The sequence below is a fragment of the Cuculus canorus genome, chromosome 1, assembly GCF_017976375.1.
Source record: "Cuculus canorus isolate bCucCan1 chromosome 1, bCucCan1.pri, whole genome shotgun sequence".
Taxonomy (NCBI): Eukaryota; Metazoa; Chordata; class Aves; order Cuculiformes; family Cuculidae; genus Cuculus; species Cuculus canorus.
This window is the reverse complement of record NC_071401.1, coordinates 62,222,082-62,247,359: the sequence shown is the minus strand read 5'-3', so window position 1 is coordinate 62,247,359 and position 25,278 is coordinate 62,222,082. Positions and strand designations below refer to the sequence as shown.

General features: G+C 41.9%; 1 protein-coding gene across 1 annotated transcript in view; it reads right to left on the bottom strand.

Moving 5' to 3' along the window:
- Nucleotides 1-4,846: 4,846 nt before the first annotated feature.
- The window catches only part of LOC128851278 (uncharacterized), a 400,971-nt gene continuing 380,539 nt past the window's right edge, over nucleotides 4,847-25,278 (bottom strand). The window contains exons 2-3 of the mRNA XM_054059110.1: nucleotides 19,067-19,153; nucleotides 4,847-5,412 (exon numbers count right to left, since the gene is read on the bottom strand). Of these exons, the coding sequence (XP_053915085.1) occupies nucleotides 4,847-5,412; nucleotides 19,067-19,153 (653 nt within the window). The remainder of the gene's footprint in view (nucleotides 5,413-19,066; nucleotides 19,154-25,278) is intronic.

The following is a 25,278-nucleotide window of genomic DNA, read 5'->3' as shown; positions in this document are numbered from 1 at the left end:
CTACTTGAGAATTATGTAAGTTGTACATGAAGCTCAAAATAATTTAATACAATCATTGTGGTTTTGCATCTGCATGTCTCTACTGATTTCTTTTTTCATCCCTTTTTCTTGCCCCCCCTTTCTCTTGTTCTCTCTCTTCCACTCTGTGTCTCTTGGTATTGCTCTCCGTGACTCACATGCATGCACACACATCCACACACTCTCCAGTAGCAAGGATATATGTAGTAGGCAACCCCCAATTTTCCCACTTGAAAGTGTTCCTGTGGCTTCCAGTATGATTTTTCTTAGCTTTTATGTATAACCACCTACCTCTGCAAGACAAATTGATTTCTGTTGATCTCTTGGGTGTACACTTAGCACAGGTTTCACTTAGTCAATCTCTGCCTCTATCCCACTGTTTGGATTTATTGTGGATACTTTATAAGCAGTGGCTAATTTTAAGGGAGAAGTATACAAATAAAATAATAGCAGGAGCACATACTCTTCAAGGGAAGAAATGTCTCTTTCTGTCTAGCACTGTTTCTACTATTGCAAGAAAGCAGATCGCAATTAACAGGGACCCAAAAATTACTCACGTTGGGGATAAAACCTGCAGTTTCCCTGTCCAAAAGCCCTCACTGGATTTTCTTAGTGAAACAGTTGCAACTTACATAACAGTGAAGCTTCTGTCCCTGATCTGCCTGAGAACACAAGGTCCCTAAGGCTGCATTTGCAGTTAAACCTATGTTCACAAAACCAGTGACAAAACTCATTCTAACCCACGTGTGCATGCACCTTCACAGTCCTTCATTACATAATCACAAAAATATGCACACTCCAAAACAGACATACTTTGTATACAAAGTTGGGCATGTGTGGTGTTTTGCAATACCCTTTTAGTCTAAACCAACTATTTTAATTTACACTAAAGAATCTTCATTGCTGTAACCGCCCTTCTCTCGAACATTCACGTTAACCAATTGATCAGCCTTGATGTGCTACGTACTTACTGAAAGGAAAATCTTGTTTTCTTTTGGAGATATTACTTTAGAAGTGTAAGAATTTAGAAATGTCTTTTAATGAGTTGAGTATCTTGTTTGTGACTGTATCCTTGACATAAAGCCTAACCTATTTTGTCTTTTCCCCATGACGAGTCCTTAAGCTGTTTTAGGGCTCAAATTCACACCTCTGTGTGCTATATCTCCTTTTCTTCTTTCTCTTCTCCTTTTCCTTTTCTTCTCCTCACATTTCCTTCCTTCTTTCCTTTCTTCCATTTTCCTTTTTCATAGGAATTTATGCATTTGTTTATTACTGATTCGGAAGTCAACAGCATCTCAATAAATCCATTTGATTAATTTGAAAAAGTATTTTCCAAGAAAGACACCTGGAGTATATGTGTGCATTCAGATGTCACCTTTCCACATTTTAATGAGCACAAACACAAAAATAATATTTATAGCAGATATTCATCCTGCAGTGAACTCCTGAAGTATCGTCTTTTGAACAAAAGTGCTGCAGCTGCTTAAGACTACTTATAAGCGCGAAAAATCAAATTAGGACACTTAGGCACTTTTAGAGACTTGAAACAAAACATTAGTGAAATAATTGCTGAATGTAGCAAATTACTGCGAAATTATACGTGGCATATAATGTCTATCATTGTTACTGCAAGCCAATATACTTCGGGTCAGATTGTGCCCAGCTACTGAGCATTGCAGGAGAGACAGAGCAAGGCTTCAGCGGCTAGATAGTGTTTTTCTTGCTGAAAATAATCTTTCTAAGATATGCTGCTTATCTGGCTGCTGTGTCCATATTCTCAGGATGACACTAGATAGACAGTCAGGAAAATTAAGATTTTGTGGTTATTTTATGTTGTTAATCACTGTCTTAGTCCAAAAAGGCTACTGCAGCCAGTGCAAATCAGGGCAGACTCATGACTGCTCCCGCTTTGCCCCATAGAACAAAATCAGCCCTTGGGAATACAAAATGCACAACTTAAATTTGTGCATTTTTGGATGCACAAAAATAAGCACTCATTTTGAAATATACTTGGTGAACAAATCCTTGAAAGATACAGGGAAAGAACGTCCATTAATGCTCTCCAAGCATTCCTTAGAGGCACCTGTAATCCCTTCTCCACCTGTAACTGCAACACTTGTTTCCTTCAATTTCTAAATGTGACGTAACCTTTTAACTCTAAATCTCTTATTCTCTCTGTCATATGTTTCAGGATGTCCACAACAGCTCCTGTAAATATCAGCATGGCTCCATATGTAATTTCTCTTCTTTCATGGCTGTTGTTAACATCTCACAGAAAAACTTATACCCCATTTCTCCAGCCCCTCCACCTCAATTTCTCTCCTGATATTGGAGACGTATCGTGACTTTATTTCTATTTAGCAATTTAGGGAAAGGGTATGTTTATAATTTTGACAATGCATATGCTTGTGTTTAAAGTGTATTTTCTGTCTCCAAGTAGGAAGGCAAATAACTGTTGTCAGTCAGTGCTTACTATACAAAATTGTAGCTAGTAAACAGCTAACTTCAGCCATTTTTAAGTCCAACCATTCAGTTAGTATGGCAATCCCAGCTAGAAGATATTTATCTTTAAGAAAATTTACAAAAAGAAAGAGTCTGTGGGAAGGGGAGAGTAGAGACAGAATGATTCATAGGAAGAGTCATGGCTCCTGTGGAGCTATTCTTTGTCTCACAACACAATCTGCGCTGTAATCCTGTCTGCTCAAAAAAAACAGTGTAAAAGGATCTGTTATTTCACCCCTCATTTACATGGTAAGAGCACGTTGTGATCCCCAACTGCTGAAGAAAGAAAATACAGTAGCCCTTGCTCCTAATTTGACCCCTTTCTTTATGAAAAAGCATGTTACTGTAAACATTAACTCTGGCTAACAGGCCTCAAAAACACTGCCCTTTGTCATTGTTGTGACAAACATCAACCTGCCTTGGCTGGGAAATTTGCCCTCGCTTGATGGTCCTCAGCTCACTCAAAGCTTCCTCTCGTCAGGCCAGTGTAGTTGGCTGGCTGACCCAGTGTACACATAACTGTGCTTCTCAGAAGCATTTGCAACATGTCATCTTTGATCGGCTTGGGGCTCCACACACCACCAGGACTCCTGGAGGAACACGTTCTTTTAGCTGCATAAACTTCATAAAATCACAGAATGGTTGAGGTTGGAAGGGACCTCTAGGGGTTGTCTGCTCCAACCCCTCTGCTCTAGCAGGAAGACAGTGTCTCCAATGACAGAGACTTCAAAACCTCTTGCACAACCAATTCCAGTGCTCGATCATCCTCACAGTAAAGTCTTTTCTTACATTTAAAATGTTCTCCTGTGTTTCAATTTATGGCCATTGCGTCTTGTCCTGTCACTGAGCATTATACTGAAAAGAGCCTGGCTCCATCCTCTTTGCACTGTCTTCAGGTATTTATATACCTGTTCTCATTTAAACTAAAGTAGAATTTTTCTTGCTTTTCAGCTAAGTCTCATTTGAGTAGCTCCATTTTCTGAAAGTCTGCCTGTGTTTCTCTCTAGAGCAGAAGGGCCATTGCTTGCACTTACTCCTATGAAACAAAGGTCATCCTCAAACTGTTAAAATGCCATATGTCAAAGGGGCAGAAAAGGGTCTCATCTATAGAGGGGAGCTGACAGGAAAGGTGACTCAAAACTGATCAGCAAAGTATTCAACCCCATTTACATTGTACTCAGAATAAAACTGAGGGATCACAAGAGTCCCTCTCTCTTCCTTGATGACAGACATCCAGTGAGGACCTCATCTGTCTTTTTGTCCTGATCTCATATCTGTGCGTTCCTGAATCCAGCTCCTGAGTCCAACTGCCACTGGCCGAACTCATGACATTAGGTGCAGCCAAGGCCCTTTCCCTGTCTGCTCTGCAGCAGAAACGTAGTAACAGGGGGGGGAGGGAATTTTGAACGTTTGTGTATATATTATTATTTTCTTATTAATAGTAGTTTCCTTCTTATTATTGTCTCATTAAAGCTGTCTTAGTTTTAGTTTCCAACCCACAAGACATTTTCCACTCATTTTCCTTTCCTCTTTCCCTGGGGGGAGGAGTGGGGATGGACAGGAATTGGGACCAGCTGCTTGCATTTTAGCTGTCATTTGGACTGGGCCAGGGCTAAATCATAACAATACATTGATAAGATCCTCCCTGAGCCTTCTCCAGGCTGGACGGTCTGAGCTCTCAGTCTCTTGATTGTATTGGAGGTTCTCCAGTCTCTTAGTCATCTGCATGGCCTTTCATTGGAGTTCCTCCATTATGTCCGTGTCTCTCGTGTACTGGGGAGCCCTGGACTGGCCCCTTGGCCTCATCAGAGGTAAGTAGAAGATAATGGTCACCTCCCATGACCAACTGGCAATACTTTGGCTAATGCAGCCCAATATACCATTGATGTTCTTTGTGACAAGGACACATTGCTGGCTCAGGTTCAACTTAGTGTCCAACAGGACCCCTAGGTCTTTTTCTGCAGACCTATTTTCCATTTGGGTAGCGTGTACTGATGCCTGGGTTTGTTCTTCCTCACGTGCAGGACTTTCCACTTCACTTTGTTCAACTTCATGAGGCTCCTGTCAGCCCGTTTCTTCAACCTGTCGAGGTGGCTCTGGGTGACAGCACAACCCTTGGGCATATCAGCCACCGTGCCAGTTTTGTGTCATCTGCAAATCTGCTGATGGTGAATTCTTGAACATTAGAGTGATGTTTTCTTTTTTCCAGTCTTTGTGAACTTCTCCCAGCCACCATGATTGATCAAACATCATCGAGAAAGGCGTCACAACGACAGCTGCCAGCTCCCTCAGCACTCATGGATACATCTCATCAGGCTCCATTCACTTATGTACATCCAGTTTGCTTAGGTACTCCATGACCTGATCCTTTTCCACCAAGGGTACATCTTTCCAGCATTTCCCCCTGCTCTCTGGGATTCCTGCAAGCCAGTCTCTCAGTAAAGACTGAGGCAGACAGGGCATGCAATACCTCATGTCCTGCCTCAACAGCTCCCCCTTCTCCTTCAGCAGGGCCCACATTTTCCTTAAACTTCCTTTCATCATCTATATACTTATTGAAGCCCTTCGTGTAGTCTTTGACTTCTCTTACCAATTCAGTTCTGGTAAATTTGACTGACCACAGAATTCTGGGAAAAAAAAACATTGGATTTCTGCAGCACAGGGCATAGTTGTGATGAAGTGTTAAAAAAACATCAGTGTCCGGGAGATGTGTGCTGCAAAGGCAGCTGCCCAGGGCTGCTGCAGGAGCAGGAGTCTGTCTGAGCTGCTCAACACTTCTGCTGGCAGCAGCGCTCAGCTCTACACTGCACATGAGCCACCTCAGTCTGCTTGGTTTGAGAATATCCAGTGGATTTTGGTGGAGTGATAGCCAAAAGTCAATGAAGAAGACCCCTTTGGTTCACACAACACAAACAAAAAAAAAAAAAAAAAAAGAAAGAAACATTTAAACAATATTCATTCGGAAACACAGGCAAAAGTGTGCTTTCTCCTTTTCCTGCAGTGCTCCCATGGGGATCAGTGACCCTGACAAGGTCTGAACATTCCGCACCAACAAGGTAGCCCCCTTATATCAGACCCTTGGGTCATCTCAGTGGGCGGATCTATGTGGCTGATGCTGGAAGAGGAGCACCACTACGTGGTTCCCAGTAAGAGTGTCAACAAGAAGATGAAGGACTTCAGCATCGTGATTAGGTTCTCACTGAGGAGCGGACAGTCCTGGAAAAAATGTTTTTGCTTATTTTTAAGAGAGAAAGGAAATTGCTCTTCCAGGACTTTGGCGGTATTTAGATTTGTTTGAATACATTTAGATCACAAAGTATCTCAAGCAAGAGATTAATCAAGATTTCCAGGCTCAGGGTTTCTAAAGGTGCTGAGAGCTAACTTTGGGTACCTAACAAACTCAGGCAGCATAGTGAGGCACACAGTGTTTTCAACAATTACTGAGGAGTAGAGAAAAAATAGTCTCGAACACACCAGGATATTGTCTAAAGTATTAGTTGACAGTCACTGGAAAGGAGTGTTTAGACTCTGATTGCTTCTCAGTCTAAAACAAAAATAGCTTTTACCTTTACTCGGTGGCTTCAAGAATTTCACTGGCTATTGCATTCACACTAGTGCTGTATTCACACAGTATTTGTGATGCCATTACAGAACACTTATTGTAATATATGTTCTGAAAACTGACAACAGACTTGTGATGAGTAAAGAAACACTGCCAATGTCCAGATGAGGTAGTATCTCCTTTTATCTGCAGTACAACAACCTGATGACAATTATTTTTTACTTCTGTTAAGCAAATACATTTAATGCAAAGTTACTTTTTATTTTTCACTGAAATCTTCTTGAAATGGGATTGTATTAGCCTTACAGTGTACACTTTCCCATTTTCATTGCTGTATAGAGAGGTTTCCTACCTACAAACTAAAAAAGATGCATTGCAGGTTTTCCTATTCCAGATCAGGTGTTGACAAGTTTATACAAATACAAAAGGGAAGATAAATGCACTCTGTATCAATGTCAAAGGAAGTGGTATCATAATTTCAAGAGTATTGACAGTTTTAAATGTCTTTCATAGTGTTGCTAAGTATGTAACTCCTACTAATATTGTGCTATGCTACACATGTACAATAATGCCAAAGACCCTATAAAGGCTTTGAAAAAATACAAAAATGTCTTAAATATCCATGAGTCAAATTTTCCACCTATGCAGATCTTTGGATGTTAATGGAGTTTTTGCTGGCTGTAATACAGAAGATTGTTAGACCTGGTCATATTTACAAGATAACATATCAGGAAGAATACAAACAGTCACTGAGGTGGGGCACATGGTTAATACATTTCCTTGAAACTTTGAAGACATACAACTCTGAAAAATAAAACATGTGATGGGAAGACTCCAGGAGCAACAACTGAGGAGTACAGAAGCTGATTTTTTGTTTAAACTCTGACTTTAAATATTTAGATTAATTTAAAATCTTAATTTCCCTTTTCTGCTGATTTTTCACAAACACTTGGGAAAGCAAAATACTCATTTTCCTATGTATAATTCAGGCTCATGGACATAGTATATCTCAGATGGAAAGACTACTTGTTCTCTCAGTTTTTCCCAGAAACAGTTACACAGTAAGATCAAGTCTGCTTGATAAAAGAATTATCCCATTCATCTTTAAACCACAGAATTCTCAGGAATAACATCAGGTTTTCTTCTCTCACATCATATATTATTTAAAGCCCCCTCTAAAATCATGAATAAGCTACAAAATGAAGCCATGCACTCTCTAACAGCACAACAGCTGCATACCTGTAACTACATACAGTATCTTGACTATGTAAAGAAATTTCCCTCGATGCCTGACCACTGCCTGGCCACTGCCTCCGTCAGCCAAGCCCACTTATTGCCTTCATTTCTGGGCAGCAGAGAACGAGAAAGCTGTGCCGAGTACCCACAAGAGGATCATGTGCCTGTGGCCCTGTGGCCTTAAGCATTTGTCACTGCTTCTTGTTCGCCTGTCGATACAACAGCAGGAGAGAAGTCTTGTGGAGCTGCTCCTCATTGTCTCAGCTGGAACTGTGGTGGGGAGGCTCTTGATAGGGATGCTCTTGCAAGGGCCTAGCTGTATCTTTCCCAGATCAGAAAATGTAGAAGGATCCACACTGGGTAGCAAGTGTTTTTCTGAACCTCAACAGTGCAGCCAGCACCAGACTTTTGAGGATGCAAGGCATAGGTCCTTCCCAAATGGGGTGAATTTTGCTGTGATCACCTCAACACTAATCCCTGGCCTGGGATTCCACGCAGCTATTCCTGTTGCCTGTCCATGAAGCGGAGACTGGACCCACTGTAATTCATTTTGTGACTATATTAATATATTATTTTAGTTGGGAGGGAGTGCAGTGAGGAACAGCAACATGAAGCAAAGATCCTACCAAGCACCAAGTAAAGCCTTGGTAGCTCTGCATTTATGCATAACCAACAAAACTGTGTGGGCATCATTTTCATAATCACGAATTCCCTCAGAACCCCTCCCAGGAGGCTTGAGGAGCAAACAAAGATCCGATCATGCCATTGTGTAGGAGAACTTACATATATGTATCACATGCAGCTACTTGCATTAGTAGATGCCATTTTTGTCTGTTTATATTATTATATTTTATATTTTATTTTCTATAATTTATAACATCTATTAATATTTTAGTGACTCAAAAATGTGGAAGACATGCCAGAAAAGCCCAAAGAAGTTATAATGTGCTCCTTTCCCAGAATAGCATTAAGGCTGAATTGGAGGGGAAAAAGAGCATAGCGACCCTGGGTCTAATAAAAACCTGAATGGTGAGTCCTATCTATGAGACTTTGACTGCTTTCTCAGCTGTTGCTCCTTAGTTGTTCCTCTTAAAATGGAGGAGAACTAGAGAAAAACACAGAGTGAAGTACTTCAAGCATCTGGGTAATAATATCCCTGGTATAAAGCCTGGTCTGGGATGCTGAGCATAGGTTTTCATGAAGAAGGAAGATAAAATGAATATTGGATCTGGCATCCACTGGGGAGCAAAGAAGGAAGGAGGCAATGGGTACAATGAGTGGAAGCAGACATGGCATTTGGCAGCAGTTTTACATTCTGACGGTTTCCAAGGTTATAACTCAGTCATCCTCACCAAAATGAAAAAAGAATGTATTTTGATGGAAAAACGTTGCATGACAATCATTCTGACCAGTCTTAGCAGGGAGGTTGGGGGAAAAGCAGGAGCCCAGCAATGCAGATCCTTGAAGGCACAGCGAGAAAAGGTTTGACTTCATAGGTGGCCTACACACGAGGGGCGAGACACATGGACTGAAGAATGGGTCAGATAGGTGAAGCAACTGCGAGAGACGAGTTTCGAAAAACACAAAAAACAAAGCTATCAGAGTAATAGGCATGTAATAAATGAAAACAAAGCACTCTGCCCTGATGACTATTTTAGTCTCAGAAAACATAAATAAGTTGGACTATGAGAAATACAGCAGTGTTTGTTCAAAATCTAAACTATTGAAAGGTGAATGAGGTGGAGATAACAAGCTGCATTTAGAGGGAGCCCCAGCACTTGGCAGAGACGCAGAGATGCTTGTACTGCCCAGTAAAACCAACTGATGGGCTATAATAGAGACTGTTGGGGGGTACTCAGCAGAAAAATGTGTCAGCATTCTGTCATGTGGCAGATGTCAGGAGAACTGAAGTTGATCTCCAAAATATAGTATAAGTTGTAAGATAACGGAAAAAGCAGTGACTGTGAAGGTATATTGAAGAGCAGTGATAGCAGAAAGTTCTAAACTGTTTTGTTCTTTTTCTACCTGAGAATAGAGCAAAGACATACTTGAGAGTAAGACTTTTTGCATTACTGATGAGTGAGAATGAATATTAAACCTGTCCTAACCTTGTGACTTCACATCACAGAATCCTAGGAACAGCACATCAGAAAAAATACTTAAAGGCTGAAAAATTCTTTATCACCGCCGGCTTTTAAAAAATCTTCTCTTTTTCTAAGGGAATCAAGGTCCCAGGAATCTTGAACTTCCAATATCACATAATAAGCTTGAGTTAGGTAGGCTTGTGCTTGCCTTCTAATGTTTTTATTTCTGAGTGAGAAAATAGAAATTAAATCATAATTCTATCCTACTATTTACTAATTCCACTCACCGGTAATGGACAAGAAACTATCCCTTGTGACTTGGGGCACTAGTTCTGGGAGAGATGCAAGCATGAATAGTGAAGGCACAGATCCAATGTGCAACAGGCTGAAATTGGCTGAAATATGTTCCCAGCAAATATTTCTTGAATGCTTATAAATAACAGCAAAATACAAAAAAAAATCTAAACTGTTCCAATTGGTTTGTTAAATAATAGCTCATCATTTGATGAACATACTGTTTACCATGAACTGTTTCTCTGTCCCTATTGCTGATGGGAGAAAACCCGTCTGAGTGGACAGATGTTTCTTTCTGCTAACTTTGACGACACTTAGGTCCATAGTCCTTGACCAGAGGAACTAATTAAGTAATAAAATCAGCTCTTTGAAAGACAGGAAGAAAGAAAGAGTGGAACCGCTGAAGAACTTGAGGCACTGATTAACTCACAAGTGTTTCCTGTATAATGCAAATCATTAATGCTTAATGCTGTCTGAGAGTAATAAACTGCAAGCATAACAACAATATCACAAATCATATATTAATCCTACAGGATCTTATGACATTTTTTTTTTCTTTTCTTCATTAGTTGCTATATCTGTTAGAATTGTTTTAACTTCTTATTCACCAGTCTGTACATTTTGATGCTATACGTTGCAAGAGAACTTAGCAGGCAGGTTCTTTGTAGCATGGGAAACGGAGAAATAAAATCAGGAAAATAATCTCTCCTCAACTACCAAAATGTGGAAAACTTGCCAGCATCAGCACAAAATGCAGACTATGATCAGCCTAATATTAAATGAATACTCACTGTATCTTTCTTCTGCCTGTTAAACTGCTAATTGATGTGCTACCGTTGAATAAAAGGACTGGTATTTCAGCTATGAACTCACTTCACCACGGCAGTTTACTGAAAGCCCCAAGCTGCTGAGCTCATTACAGATCCCTTTGCAGAACTGGTTTTACAGGCAATTTTGTGAAGGGGCAGCATCAGAGCTAGCCCACTGATTGGGACTCCATTGGCTCAGCGGGGCTCCAAGAGTTCAGGGGAGAGAGCACAGCACTGAGCTAAAAATATGTCTTTGCCTCTGTAGTGCCAGGAAGATTGCCTGGCTGTGCTAATTGGGAGGGACCTAGAGATCTGGGTGGTATTTTAGGCTAATCTCAAGGTGGGACCTCTGCAGCATGTATGTGGCTCTGAATATAATCTCCTTCAGCACTGTCATTTATACCAATGCAGGCATTTACAATCAGAACCATCCTTGATTGACTCGTGGCTGTCGCGGCACCCTAGACTCATCTTGCAAGAGTGAAGGAGAATGAGGGAAGGTGAAATGGCTGTGCACTGCACTGACTTATGAAACCGTGTCACAATTTTAGTGCGGCATTGAAGTTTTAAAATGGGAGAAATTACCCTAACAGGACCAGGGCTCAGGGGGACCGCACAGACGTATAGTCCTTTCTCAGATATTTGCTTTAGAGTTGCACAACAGAGAAATTCCTTCTAGCTGGGATTTATTTTTCAGTCCTGCCTTCTTGCTCCATGTACTCTCATTTTTAATTCTCTGAACAAACAATGTACCCCTGACCTCAGCTGTTCCCTAGCTTACCTCTGTTTAAAGCACAAATCCCCTATGTTCTAATCCCAGGGTAGTCAGAGGAGTCTGTATTTCTGCTCATATCACCTGGACTTGGTAAGGTGGAAAGAAACAGAGGAGAAAAACAGGAGGAGTGTAAGAAACAGTGACAGACAGAGGTGTGAACAAAACCAACAGCAGCAGAAGTAAAAAGCTTGACAGAAAAAGAAAAACTTAATCATGGGAAAACTGAGCAACTGAACATTTTTGCTTAAATAATACGTTAAACTATTTCATTGGTTGGGTGGGTGGGTGGGTGGGTTTTTTAACAGATACACAGTTTCACAGGGGTATTGCTTGCTTTACTGGCAGGGCATATTTCAGCAAAACAGAAAAAAGTAGAATAATTCACTCCTCCAAATTTGACGGGATTTTTTTTGTTAGAGCAACTTCGTAAAATACCAGCATGATTGTGTGAAAATTGCCAAATACTCATTGCATGAAATATCTGCATGACAGACCAGTCTATTGGTTGTCAATAACCAGTTGGAATACCAAAAATAAGTTTTATAAGCCTTTTCACGTGGCATAACAATATTGTCACAAAGCAGTTGCACTGGAGATCTTATAGCACATGTGAAAAATAACAATACAGCTTTCCAAAGAAAGTGCAGTTATTATAAAGTTTAACATGTTACTTTCACTGCCCAGGCAAGTATTTTGTAAACTTTATTGGGATTGTAGCTTTGCACAGCATTGACCATGGTTCTGCAATATCCTTAACATTGGACACAAACATTAGGCAGCCTTCCAAGACCAATATGAATAATGATGTCCTCGCCCAAAGCAACATGGAAAATTTTAGGTTGTTAAACACATTTACTAATAAATAAAAGGAGGGGTTTTCTAGGCTATGAAATTGCACTTCTTGTCAGACTTCTACAGCTATATTTAAAAACCTAAATGAAGAGGCTGACATTTGTAAGTGCTGAAAGCACAAATATTTTTTTGTTTTCTCATTAAAATGAAATTTTACCCCTCTCCCCAAAGCTCTAATCCTGAAGTACCAGCTGATATGTCACTTTTTTCCCAGCTGTTGCTATTTATTTCTGACGCCTGTATGACTAATATCATTCTGATAAGAACTTAACACAAGCCACCGCTCCATGTTTGAAATAGTCTTAGTTCTATAAAGCTGCTTGAGAACACCTTGCCATAAATCTAGAGGATGCTGGAAAGATTTCAGAGGAGAGCAAGCAGCATGGATAAAAGACTGGAAAGCATTATTGGCAGCGTATGTAGGAGAAAGAGAAGGTATTCAGTCTAGATAAATAATATTAAAGCATAGGTTAAGGGTTGGTGTGATCACATACCTATATAGGAGCAGGAGGATGGCTGTAGAGGACTCTTTAGTCTAGCAGACAAAGGAATACACATTACACTGCACTTGGAACTTCAAGCTAGAAAAAATCTGACTAAAGAAAAGGCATAAATGGTTAATGGTGATGGCAACTATCCACTGACATTGTCTACTGAATGGTACGGTGGATTTTTCATCCTTGAAAGTTCTCCAAATTAAACATGTTTCTAACGTATAGTCCAGTTTAACCACAGCTTTTTTATTTGAAACGGGAATTAATTCAGGAAAGATCAGAGGCATTCAGAGACCTAACACCTGTAGAACTTGCTATATCAATAAAATGCGATACATAATACAGCAGTGAGTCAATTGTTCTATTTTACTGCTCAGCTAATTCTATCCTGAGAGCCATTGGCAACACTTTATCCAAGGTTTTGCACAAAATCATCACTGATGCAGAACAACAAAGGAGAATTGCAGGTACATCCTGATTTCAGATCTATGGTAATCGGTAGAAAAGAATACAGCTGACTTCAGTAGGATTTGGTCCAGGATCTTACTTAGGATTTGAGAAAACAAAACCAATTTTGTTGTCTGGCCTTATACGTAAATGAGTAAAGGCTTAGAATATTCTAAAGGCTTAGAATCCTTCTAATTACCATGGGGTTCGTTGTGCCAGGCAGGTCAATTTTCTGTGATCTGCTGGGTATAAAGCTGGCAGTAAACTTATTTTGGGGATTTCAGTAGAAAAGTTTCAGCTCTATAGTCAAGTATAAAAGTTATTTTGTCTCTAGGAATATAGACAATAGGAATATTTCTGGATTAAACATACAAAATGAGTCCTAGAATTTTCTTTAAAATTTTAAAAATAATGATAGGTATGGAAATCTTGTCCTCATTCTTTACTAAATGAGGCACAGAAAGTACTCTGGCTTCCATTTTTGCTTCTCTGGTCGCACAGGTTGATCCATCAACTTCAAAATTTTTAATATTATATACTTTCAATTGAATTTCATTCTGAACTCAGAGTTACTAACAATAATCATAGACTCAGAATTCTGGGCTCTGTAAATGCATACAGTCAATAAGTGAATTTAAAGAGGGGGAAAAAAACACATTTCAAAGCAAGATTTTAGTGTCAGCTTTTCCTAGCACAGGAACATAAGCTGCATTCATACAGTGAATGACCTGATAAATTCTCTCAAAACTTTAAGTCAAGCTAAAGTGAGATCTGGACAATAAATTTGAAATATGCCTACTGTATAGTGGTAGAAAATAGTATCTTGAGTGTATTAGCATGTACAGTGATCACTTTTTAAAACTGATTCGCTGTCTGCTTGTGGGCTACTGGTGGAATCCAGATGCAAGAAGCATATTCAATTGATCTTTTCTGGAACTATGAAAAGTATAAAGCCCAGTATCTGTTTTGCCTGCATTTTTTGCAGCCACCTGAAACTCTAGCGGCATATGAAATGCCCAAGAAAGATGGGAAGGAGTCATAAATATTAAGTGATTGTAGAATGGTGAGCATTCTGCAGTGCATCTGCACTGGTGAAGGAAAGACTTGAACATTAAGTTCCCACTCCTGTGAGTTATGGGTCATTTGCTCATTAGTGAAGTGACTAATCCGGTAGCGAAGAGGATGTCTAGTGAAAATAAATTGCATTATACTACTGACTGCTGTGATGGATTCTTTATATGCTCTTTGTGTTATCGTGCGGAGGACCCTTTTTTACCCAACCCTTGGTGCTGCAGCCATGTTATAAGGAATTTTATCAGAGTGAACAGGAGTCTCTGTAAGGCAAGAAACAATAGAACAAACAGGAAATAAATAATAACTAGATAACCAGGAAACAGCACTAGCACAATAGATGTTCAGACATTAGTTTAAACTGTCACGTTTGTCCTGAAATGATCAGAACAACCACAGTGAAGCTGCAACAACGAAGTTTACAATAAATCCACACTTATGAATTTTGAAGACCACTTCAGGAGAGTTAGAAGAATAAATAAGGAAATCGGGAGCTAACTTTGACATTGAAAATAAGTGAGGTGGAAAATGTTTTCAAGCATTTAAATTCCTTAAAATTTTCGAAGAAACATTGCTTTGCTTACCCACTATTTAGTGGCCTAACTCTAACATGATAATATAGATGGGACACTTAATTATGATGAGGTTTCTTTCCCCATGTATTGTCTTCCCAGATGTGGTTTGACAAGGCAAGTCCATTCTGCTATTTCAGTTCACGTAAGTGGCACAAGACAATTTCAATACATGGAAATACCATTCTGCTCCTGTTTGATGATGGTTAATATTTTATTAATTACAGATCATCTAACCAGACTATATTGATTCTGGATGTTTGAATTAATAATATATATGGAAACACTCTAAACTCTGAAAACTAAGGTAATTTATGGCAAGATTTTGTTATAAAGCAACCTGCTCAGTGCATATAGGACAAAGCAAAGTGGTGGATAGATTTAGGTTGGCTTTGTTACCTGTTAATATTTACCGACACATAAGGATTTGCATTATACTTGTAGCATTCTGACTGTTTCTTCCACTTTGATTTCTTTTCATAGTTCTTTTATTGGAGATGCTTAAAAGCAATTGTACCCGTTTGTAAGTAAAACAACCTCTAATGTGAAGCAGCAAAGTTTTGCCCACTTCACTTTGCAGCTCTGAGAGCTGAACTTAAGTTTAATTTGAGCTAATCTGAGTCATCACCCTAAAAAAACAAACACTTTTTTTTTCTGTATACATTGCCATATAAAGCAAAGAGAGATTTGAGTTTTTAATTGTGGTTGTTTATGACCCTCTTTGGTAAGACTTGCTGAATTTCTAATTATGTGCTTAACAACTGGAATAGGTTCCATATATTACTGCATAAAGAGTCCCTCTTGATAGCTTTCTTCCAAGTTACATAGCAGCCTCGATCAGCGAAGGTGTGGGATTGTTTTCCTGACATTTACTGAATAACCATTATTTAAATTATTTTGCTTGTTTCAATGAATTTGTCATACATTGTATTTTACAATAGATTCTCTTTTCGCTTGTTATTTACATAAAAATTGCAATGCTCTGTTGCCAGAAATAAGGCAATGAACACATGCATGTAAAAGTAAAGTGCAATTCACCCAAAAATCAAAGCTGAGTGGAAATGTACTGGAAAGTGTAAATTTTTATTCTGCTATCAAATTGTATTTGTAAGAAATATTTCAGATGAAAAGTATTGCCATAAAAAGTAACCATAAGCATCTCTGCATCTCTGTTCAAGCATTTCTAATTCATTCAGAAAGATGTAGTAAAAATAGCCTTTCTAAGCCTAGTGGCATGAGGCACAGTGGTGTAAAAGGCCTTGATCCAAAGCCCACTTGACGTCATTAGAGTGACACCACTTAGTCTTGGATCAGGGCTTGAGCAGAGGTTATATTGAATTTCAAACAGAGGTGACACCAGAATCTAGCTCAATATAACAGTATCAATTGCACTGAAATGTCTTTATTTTAGAAGGATCAGGGAACAGCTTACTTCTCTGCCTGTGTATCCATAAAACAACAAGTTGTTTTTCTGAAGAAATCTGAGTACATGACAATTTAGTCCCAAGAGCTATTTTCTTTCACATTTTCATCAAAGCTATGGTTCAATTTAGGGGAAAAAAAAAAACACCCACAACCCTACCTCAAACAGGGTGGGTTTTTTAATAACTATTTTTACAGTTTGGATATAGCAGAGCATTCTACTCTGAAAAATTAAACAGGGACAATACAATGTTACACATGCAAATGGAGTTAAAATATCTGAAGGTTTGCTTTTCCATGGTGTAGCCACTACACAATAACCGTCAGGAATATAAATTTCACCATTATCATGCATTTGTAGTGTTTATCCAAAAGTTAAGCTGATAGTTAATTTAAGATTGCTGACTTAGATCACAATACAGTAATTAGACAAAATTAAAGTAAAAATTGAAAGAAAATTAATCAAGTAATACAACATATTGTGCTGTACTTTTTCCACACGCACCTCCACTGATAATCTTACAGTGCATGAATTATCAGGGAAGAAAAACACTTTAATTATAATACTCTGTTACAAAACTATCTTTGAAATAAGATGGCGATGCTTTAGTTGCTAGCTTTCACTGAAACTACTATGTGCATTTTTACATCCACTCTTCAGATTAATTTTTCCATTCATTTTTATTGTACCAGAGAAAATATCAAAGATCCCGAGGACTGTTGTGTGGCTTACAGTGCCCCAGAGCTTCGGAGGAGTGTGGTTTGTTACTTGTTTCACGTGCATCTTACAGTAAAACAGTGATTTGAAAGGCCAGAACAAATCCTGGGTAAAGAGTTAACACAAACATTTTAAAGTAATTCTGTTCCTTATTTGAGCATGAGGCAAAATGAGATACAGAAGGAGAAAAAGAAGAAACTACATTTCAACAGAAGGGATGTTCCTATCCCTTCCTGAAGTCACTGCTATCCTATGATTTTTAGTTTCATAGCCGGGGTTTCTGATCATTTTTCATGAGAGTAAATTGCTCAGCTACCCCTTCTGCATAATTTTAAACAGAAACTGGAAGAATAAGAAAAAAAAAAAAAAAAAAGACAAAACAAAACCTAAACCCTGTATGCTCCATTTGCTGAATATACGGTTTTCTTCCCCTCATGTGTGCATGTGCCAGATGGCACTACACTGGGTTGGATGATAATAAACATGAAAAATACAGTCAGTGCACTAGCAGAGATAACTGTGGCTGAATGTACCAGGGCTGGAGCTGGTAGGGGGAAGGTGCAGAAGTTCCTGCTGTGAGAGAAAAGCGAAGTTCAGCTCCTCAAGGGGGGAGAAGCTCTTGTTTCCAATTAGCTCACATTGGCAGGGGGACTTGAGGCCACTGGGAAAGGAAATTGTCCCTGGTTATCCTGATGCCCTGCCCAACACATAGTTTTGGGGACATTTCCTCCCGTCAGAGCCTAGTCCATTAACCTGTGGTGATGGGAAGTTTGTTGGTACTGTGGAAGGACAGCTGACCTGAGTGTGGGCTCCTAACCCACCTCTGGGCTCTCCGCCCTGAGGTGTGAGGCCAGCAAGATGCTGAGAAGGGGTGAGGTCCAGCTGGCAATACGGATTGGGAAAAGGCCTGCTCTGGGAGAGGGACATGTCTGTTTCTAGGGTGGTAGGATGACCTTGTGGCCCCCCATCCTCTTCCCATGGTTTGGGCCCTGGTAAAAATCATCGATCCCACCACTGAGTGGGAGCTGCGGTATCCACAGTGTATCCTACCTCTGTGTAGCCCCATGGCAACTCCTCCACAGGAGATGTACAGAGCAGTTGATTCTCTTTGAAAGCCACTGTATCCTCCTTCTTCACAATCTCTTTCTGGACATACTTTAACGGAGATTGAGATGGAGATGCACCCATTTACAGCGACAGGGCTTTTGGTCCCTGGCTATGTGCATTGTTGTAGCCCTCTGTGTGGACATTAGCTGCACAAACCTTGCTTTTAATCTGGTTTTCTGCATTCAAGTTACCAAGTAAGAGGCCCCAAACAGGGTTTAGACTGAAACACGTCCAAACCCTCCCAGGACATAGATTTTGTTTAATAGGTAAAATTTTAGGGTGGTGAAGTGATAGGGGAAAGGCTCTTGGATGCATCTGCTAACTAATACCTGGTGGGCAGGGTGCATAGCATTTCTATTGAAACATCTGCACAAAGCAGGTAGAAGTTGGAGTTCCTGCTGTTAACTCATTTGACCCCAAGGCTGATGTAGTAGGAAAGTGGTTTTCTTTTAACGCGGTACTTGCCCTTGGAAAATTCTCTTTGCTGAGGGGAAGGAAACTTCCAGCCAGAAGACAAAATGATATCTCTGGAGTAATTTATTTGCCCAATTCACTTCAACCTCACTTTGCTTTTGTGTGTTACTCTCATCTTTTCCTTATTACCAATACACTGCATTCTGAAACAGGCAAACTTAAATTCAGGAAGCTAACCAAATCACAGTGGATGATTATTTAATTTTAAATAATTCCATCCTTTGCTTCCTTTGTAATTTACAAAATGTTGTTACAGAATATATTACCCCAGCAAAAGGAAAAGAGCCAGTTTGAGGAGTGCAAAAGAAACACTGAATTATTCTTGGTCCTACTAAGAACACAATTAAGAGTTACTTAGCTCAGCTCTCTTAGTTCGATGAAACTTTCTTCTCTGTTCCTGGATGAATGCTAATCATAGTCCACACTCAAAGGTGACCACTAAAATAAGTGACCACTCCATCTATGAGCTAAGCAGCATCTGAGGCTGGCTATGGTGCTATCCACCTCTGCAGACTGGCTGTAGTGAGGCTGTTGTTGGAGAAGTTTTGGATTCACCAATTCCTATGAGATAAGAGGTGGAAAGGAGGGAAAGGTAACAGCCAAAATGTTAAGATATCGGTGCCACAAACCTTCGCTCCTTGAGCGCAGGTTCCTGACATGAGGGTGGAAGAGAGGGGAGTTTCTTCTGCTCACCACATGGTGATCACAAGCGTCACCTACAGACAAAAGAAAATGAAAATGAACGATAAGAGAAACATGGGCAGTTCTTTAGTCACTTGAAAATGCACATTAATCATCGACAGCCCTCAGCTTTACTGCAGTGAAAGTTCATTTCTTATGAGGAGAGGAACTTTGGGACCAGTGCTAGGAAGTTAATGTGAAGCTGGGCTGGCAGCAATATTTAGGAATGGCAAGTACATGAGTGTATTAACAAACTGAGTATTAAAGAAAAACTCCTAATCCGTAAATACTCAGTTTAGTTGTCAGTTTAATCACTCAGGAAGACACTGCCTTGCTCTTTTAGAGCCCCGCGTATGGGAAGTTTTAGAAGCGATTGTGAATAAATACTTCACTGCCTGCTCACAGCGATGTTTCCTCGGCGTTAAGGTGCCTGAAAGAGACCCGACAGAAAATAAGTTAAATTCAACTTAAATCATCGTCCAATTCGACTCTAAAAACAACGAGAAAGACAAGGCGTTCCTCAAAAGGCTGCGAAAGGCGCTGTGTGTCAGCTGCACCGCAGTCATGAGGAGCGCAGGGAAAGAGGCTGAAGGATGTGAGCAGGCAGTGTGGCTGGGATCCCAGTCCCCAGTTGTTGGGTTGTGCTTTTTTTTTTCCCCCCTTTCTCCCCCCTCCTTACTATTTTATTATATTTTTTATTATTTTTTTCTTTTTTTTGGTAACTCCGGAAGATGTCACGGCAAAGTGAAATCTTTGCGGAGGGCTGCTCATGCATTCAAACTGTAGAGTTCTCAAAATGTGATGTTTTGCAATGATGACATTAGAGTAGCAACCAAGGGTCCGAGACAGCAACGCCTGCTGCAGCTGGGCTTCGCTTTGAAATGCCCAAGACAATGGGGGCCACTGTTCTCCATCGCTTCGCCTTTCCATTCCATTTGCATAGTCTGTTCTGCCTGATTGACCAGCTTGGGCTGTCCAAGGGACCAGCATTGTTCACAGATCACTTCAAGATGGCACAGATGACAAGATTCAGGTGAGAGATGAAGTGGGATGATTCTCAAATGCCATAAGAAAAAGCTACCCTGGGAACTTTTAGAGCAAGAGAAATGGCTCGAGAATTGAAGCAGCTAAAGGATTTTTATTAAAAAAAATCTTTTTTTAATGACAAACTGATCGTGTTTGGAAAATAGTCTGCCTTAACACACAAATTAATAACAGGAGGTTTGCGTGTTTACTTGCTTTATTTTGTTTGGTTTGTGTTTGGTTGTGGTGTGGTTTGGGGGGGGTTGAGCCTAGGGATTTTTTTGTCTCATCCCAGACTTCATCTTCCCCGGCTAAGACGGCAGCAGATCCAGCGGAAACCTCTGCAAATCAAAGTTTGCTTACAAAAAAATCATAGAACGACAACAAATAAATCTCATCACAGAGGCGAGTTTTGAAATTCCTTGTTGCCTGCTCCGTAACTAAGTGCTAGCGTTAATTAGTTAATGTTCATAAAGCGCTTTCGACGTGAAAAAAACCCTCCTACAAATGCAAAGAGAGCTCTTAGCCCGCACCGCACCAGGCGGGCGGGACTGCGATGTTTTTCAGTCTGGGTGCCCAGAAGCACTGGAAAGCTGCAAACTCTCTGCTGGCCCAGATTCCCCACTGAAATGTCATGGTTTGGGCTTTTTTTTTACCCACCCCACCCCACCCCACCCCGGTACTCAAGTAAACACACACACACGGCAGCGCCCCGAAAATGAATTTCATTTGACACTGATGTTTTGACTTCATCTCAAAAAGACAAAAATCTTTGTCGTACAAGTACGTTTTCCCTGAAGGGGTTTCCAGAACTATTTGCTGTAATTTCTTTACACCTAACGGAACTGATGGGATCTGAGCAGTAAAACATATTCCCACAGTAGTTTCGCTCTCTCGCGCTCTCTGTGATCCTCCTGGGATTCAGATCACTCTCTAGTATAAATATTGCCAATAATTGTGCTAATACGGTGATTCTCAGAAGGAAGCAGGAACTCTCTCCTCCTCGTAGAGCAGACCTAAAGCCACGCGACTTTTGCTTAATCTCTCCGAGCTGCTCGTCTTTCCCCCGTAGCGACTTAATACATTAAATTACAGGATTTACAAGAATTGCCACCAAGGTCCTGGGGGCTCCTAAAAGCCATCACCCTTAAGGTGGTTTTCCTGCCTCTGTGTAAGGTGTGTGCCTGCCTCTGCAACACGGGCACCTGGAAGGGAAGGCACATTGAGCTGGACTCGGCTTTTCAGTTTTATCCCAATTTTCAGGCCCTTCTCCACTGGTTCACACACACCACCACCGCCCTTCTTGTGCTGGGGTGGGTTTGGGGTTTCCCAACCCCCAGAGAGAGGGGGTTAAAAGCTGCCGAGCAAACTTAAGTGGCTCTGGAGTTTGTTTAATTTCCCTCCAGTGTTTACTGATAATTCGAGAGACGCTTATCTCGGGGAATATAACGATTAATACAACCGCAGGTTTCCAGATAAGTGATTGTGATGGAGATTGTTGGCGAGAAAATAGACAATTATCCGCTGTTAGCTTTACATAAAGATCGCATTAACTTGAATTAGTTATCAGACAAAAGAACATCAGAAAGCTGCACCTTTCTGCCAAGGCAACCGCTTGCAGGCGGTGTGCTCCGCACAAGCAAATGCACCGCTGCCTCCCCAGCATCTCACAAGCATGAAAGAGGCTCGGGGGCTCCGGGGGGGCTGGGATGGAATGGGGTTGGGGGGCGGTTTCACGGCTCCGCCACGCTCATGCGGAGGCACGACTGCTGCGAGGAGCGGGGAGGGCGAGCCCCGGGGCCGGGGGATCGCTTTAATATCAGCTGCCCGGCCGGGCCGCTTTCATTTCCATAGGGCGAAATTAACATGGACGTGGGGCAGGCGCTTGGGAGGGAGGCAGCGCGCCCGGGGAAGAAGCGGCGTGGCTGATCGCCAAGGAAACCTCGCTGAAAGGGAAGGAGAGAGCATGTGGCTATTAAAACCCCGACACGATAATAACGTTACAGAAAAAAAAAAAAATGAGAGGGAAAAAAAAAATAAAACCATAATGATAACTTGGAGGCAGCTCGCTATTTGCATATGAAACCAGCGGCCAGAAGCGCGGCAGTCCCCTCGCCGCATTATGTGCTCGGCGGTCCGAGGTCCCCCCCAGCCTGAAAAGCCTTTTGATTATTTCTCCTCTCCCTAGGAAAGGCTGATTCCTCCGTAATTGATAGCGGGGAAGGGCCGTAATTAATTTCGCAGAGAAGTAAAGTGCAGCTTCTTCTCCCCGCTGGAGAGGAAGGGCTAGGGGAGAGAGAGAGAGAGAAAACGGGGCGAGGGAGCGGGGGCGAGGGGAACTCCCCTCGAGAACCTCCGATTAAGGGAAATCACGCCTCGCCCTCTCCGAATCGCAGACCCCCCTCCAATCCTCGCCACCCCCTCGCTCCCCGGGGAGGCAGGAAGGACAGGAGGCCCGTGGGCTGCTTTCACGAAGTCAGAAAGCATTCCCCAGGCGTTTGTCTTGAGGGAGGTTTCTGTGGGAATCGGGTGGCTCGGGTAATTGGATGGGGGGGAGAAGAGGGAGGGGGGAGCCGGGTGCAGTCTCGGCTGGAATTAAAGGCAGTCTTCAAAATAGGGTGTTTGTTAGGGGACTTCAGTGGGGAGAAAACCTGCCATTTCGGATCAGTGCGTTTGCTGTGCTGGATTTCCAGACAGACCCTCAAGCACCGTGTTTATGCGGGAACGGGAAGAAGGACGCGAGGTGGGGAAGAGGGGAGGAAGGGCTTTGGTGTGTGATGGGGCAATAGACTAAAAACGGCGAGGTACTTCGGGTGCCGGGATGAAGCCCAGCAGATGCTGGGCTGGGAACGGGCTCGGGGCAGCAGGGGCACCTCAGGTCCCTGCACTAGGCAGCCGCCAAGGAGCGGGGAGGGGAGGTCAGGTGAAGCGAGGCTGCTCCCTCCCGGCACGGAGAACCCCGGGAGCTGCCCCAGCCCCGGGACGTGCCGCGGCCGCCGCTGGGTTCCCGCTGAATGGAGCGGATAATGATCCCCGGTTCCCAAGGCAGGCTTGCTGCTGCCTGGTGAGCCTTGGATTTGTGTGGTCCAAGCCTTTCCCAGCTTGTCCCATTCTGTCACCGGGATAAGGGGCTCCCTCGGCTCGTTTGCACCTGCGTCGCTTTTGGCTCCTTCAGGAATGCGCTGAAGCTTGTAATCAGCTTTGTGAAGCCATTGAGTGCACGGCTGAGTGAAACTTCCAAAGCTCGCAGAAAACTGGCCCGCTGAATAGGAGTCAGCATGGGGCTTCTCTCCAAGCCCCTGGCCTGCCAAATTCCAGCAGAGCCCCTCACAATCAGTCCACACAAGCTTTACTGCTTTCCCCGCACTGAGAGAAGCGAGAAAAGAAAAGCTAAAATACCAGTCACCGAGGTTAGCGGTTTGTTCCCAGATTAATGGCAAACGCCTCTCTCCCTGATGCGGTTACCCAACTCACCAGGGAGATGTGTGTATACATACATATGCGTGTGTGTGTGTATGTAGTATGTGTGCGCATAGATACATGTGCATATGAATATGTATGTATGCCTACGTACGTAACACGGAAAAGAAGAAGGAAATAAGGGAGCGTTATTATTTTTTCACTTCATGTGACCACAGGCATTCAAACAGGCAGCAAACAGGTAGCAGGCTGTCTTGCTATCCCAGAAGTCATGCTTATTTCTTCTCGGTATTTTCTGCAACTGTATGGTTTTGAGGCTTGGGATGAAGGTGACCCTCAACTGCAGTATGATTCTCCACCTAGAGGAAAAAAAATCCATGGGACTGTAAGAGGAAAATAAATGCCACTACGAACCTGAGCAGTGGACAGGTTAAAAAAAAAATGCAGTAACACCACCAACACTATCAATAAATCCACTTTCTGACTGAATTAACTAAGAGGGCCCAGGCGTCAATTTTTCACAAGGAGCTTCGTGCTTTATAATATTCTCAGCATGGGTTTGCCACACCAGAGTGTCGCGGCCACTCCGCGGTCCCCAGCGGGAGGGGAGCAGGGATGCTTTGCTGCCCCCTGGATCGCTTCCACCCCGGGAAAAACCTGCAAGAAAGGTCCTACTCGAGGGAATCTCCTTGTTTTGAGCACTCTTAGCATTTGCCATGTCTACCAACGTTGAAACTTTCCCAGCATCGGATTGCACAGGCAGGCGTGACGCCAAGCATCCCTTGCTCATGATTTCGTCATACTTTTCATCCGGGTTCTGGAAGTCCGTCTGTGGTTGAAGATTCACATTTATTAGGGGAATCAATTACTTCAGTTATACAAACACCTTGTTTTCTAGAACAGTCCTTTCGTGATAATGAACCCTGTCAAATATCCTAAAATCTGCTAAAATTGAAAGACAAGTGTACTGTGGCATCCAATCTATGTTAAAAGTATAGATCCACTGAGCAAGGATTTATCTTCGGAACTTGAGCCTTTTTATTATTCTTCTTCTACACGTATCTAAACCAATGATACCAACTTTACCACGATATTGGTATTTTTGCAACTCCTTATCCTGAACTAGTGCGGGAAGGAGGGGGGCGGACAAACGGAGACTTCTAGCATTTCCAGAGATGATGTCTAATGAAGGTTTTGCCATGCCTTTTAATTATGTCATGGAAATAATGATTCCTGGACGTCCGTACTGAAATAAACTCGGTAGAACAAAGAAAACTACCTTCACAGAGTAGATACATATTTCTCGTAAGTCCAGCGGGATGTCGTCTCACTTTGCTCTCATGCTTTTGACGTCTTATCAAACACCGCATCTTCAGGAATGTCCAAGAATTCCATAACGGCAGAAGGTGTTTTCGCCCTTGTTGTCTGACGAGTTTGTACGGGCTTAGAGCTGAGAGGTGATTGCACAGCAGACGATCATTTAAGATAGTTTAGCAGCATCGGTTAACCATATTCTGATTCTCAAGTCCCTCTAAAGGATGACGTAACACCCAATATAATGAAGTAGGGAGTAAAAGCCTAAAGTAAAACGTCTGATGTTGGAAGTCTTGACCCCTGAAACTGCGGCGGCACAAAAACTTCTGCGTATGGCCACGAACGGTTTAAAGCTCCATCTCTTTCTGTCTGTAAAGTTGCTTTTCGGTTTGGAAGTTTGATG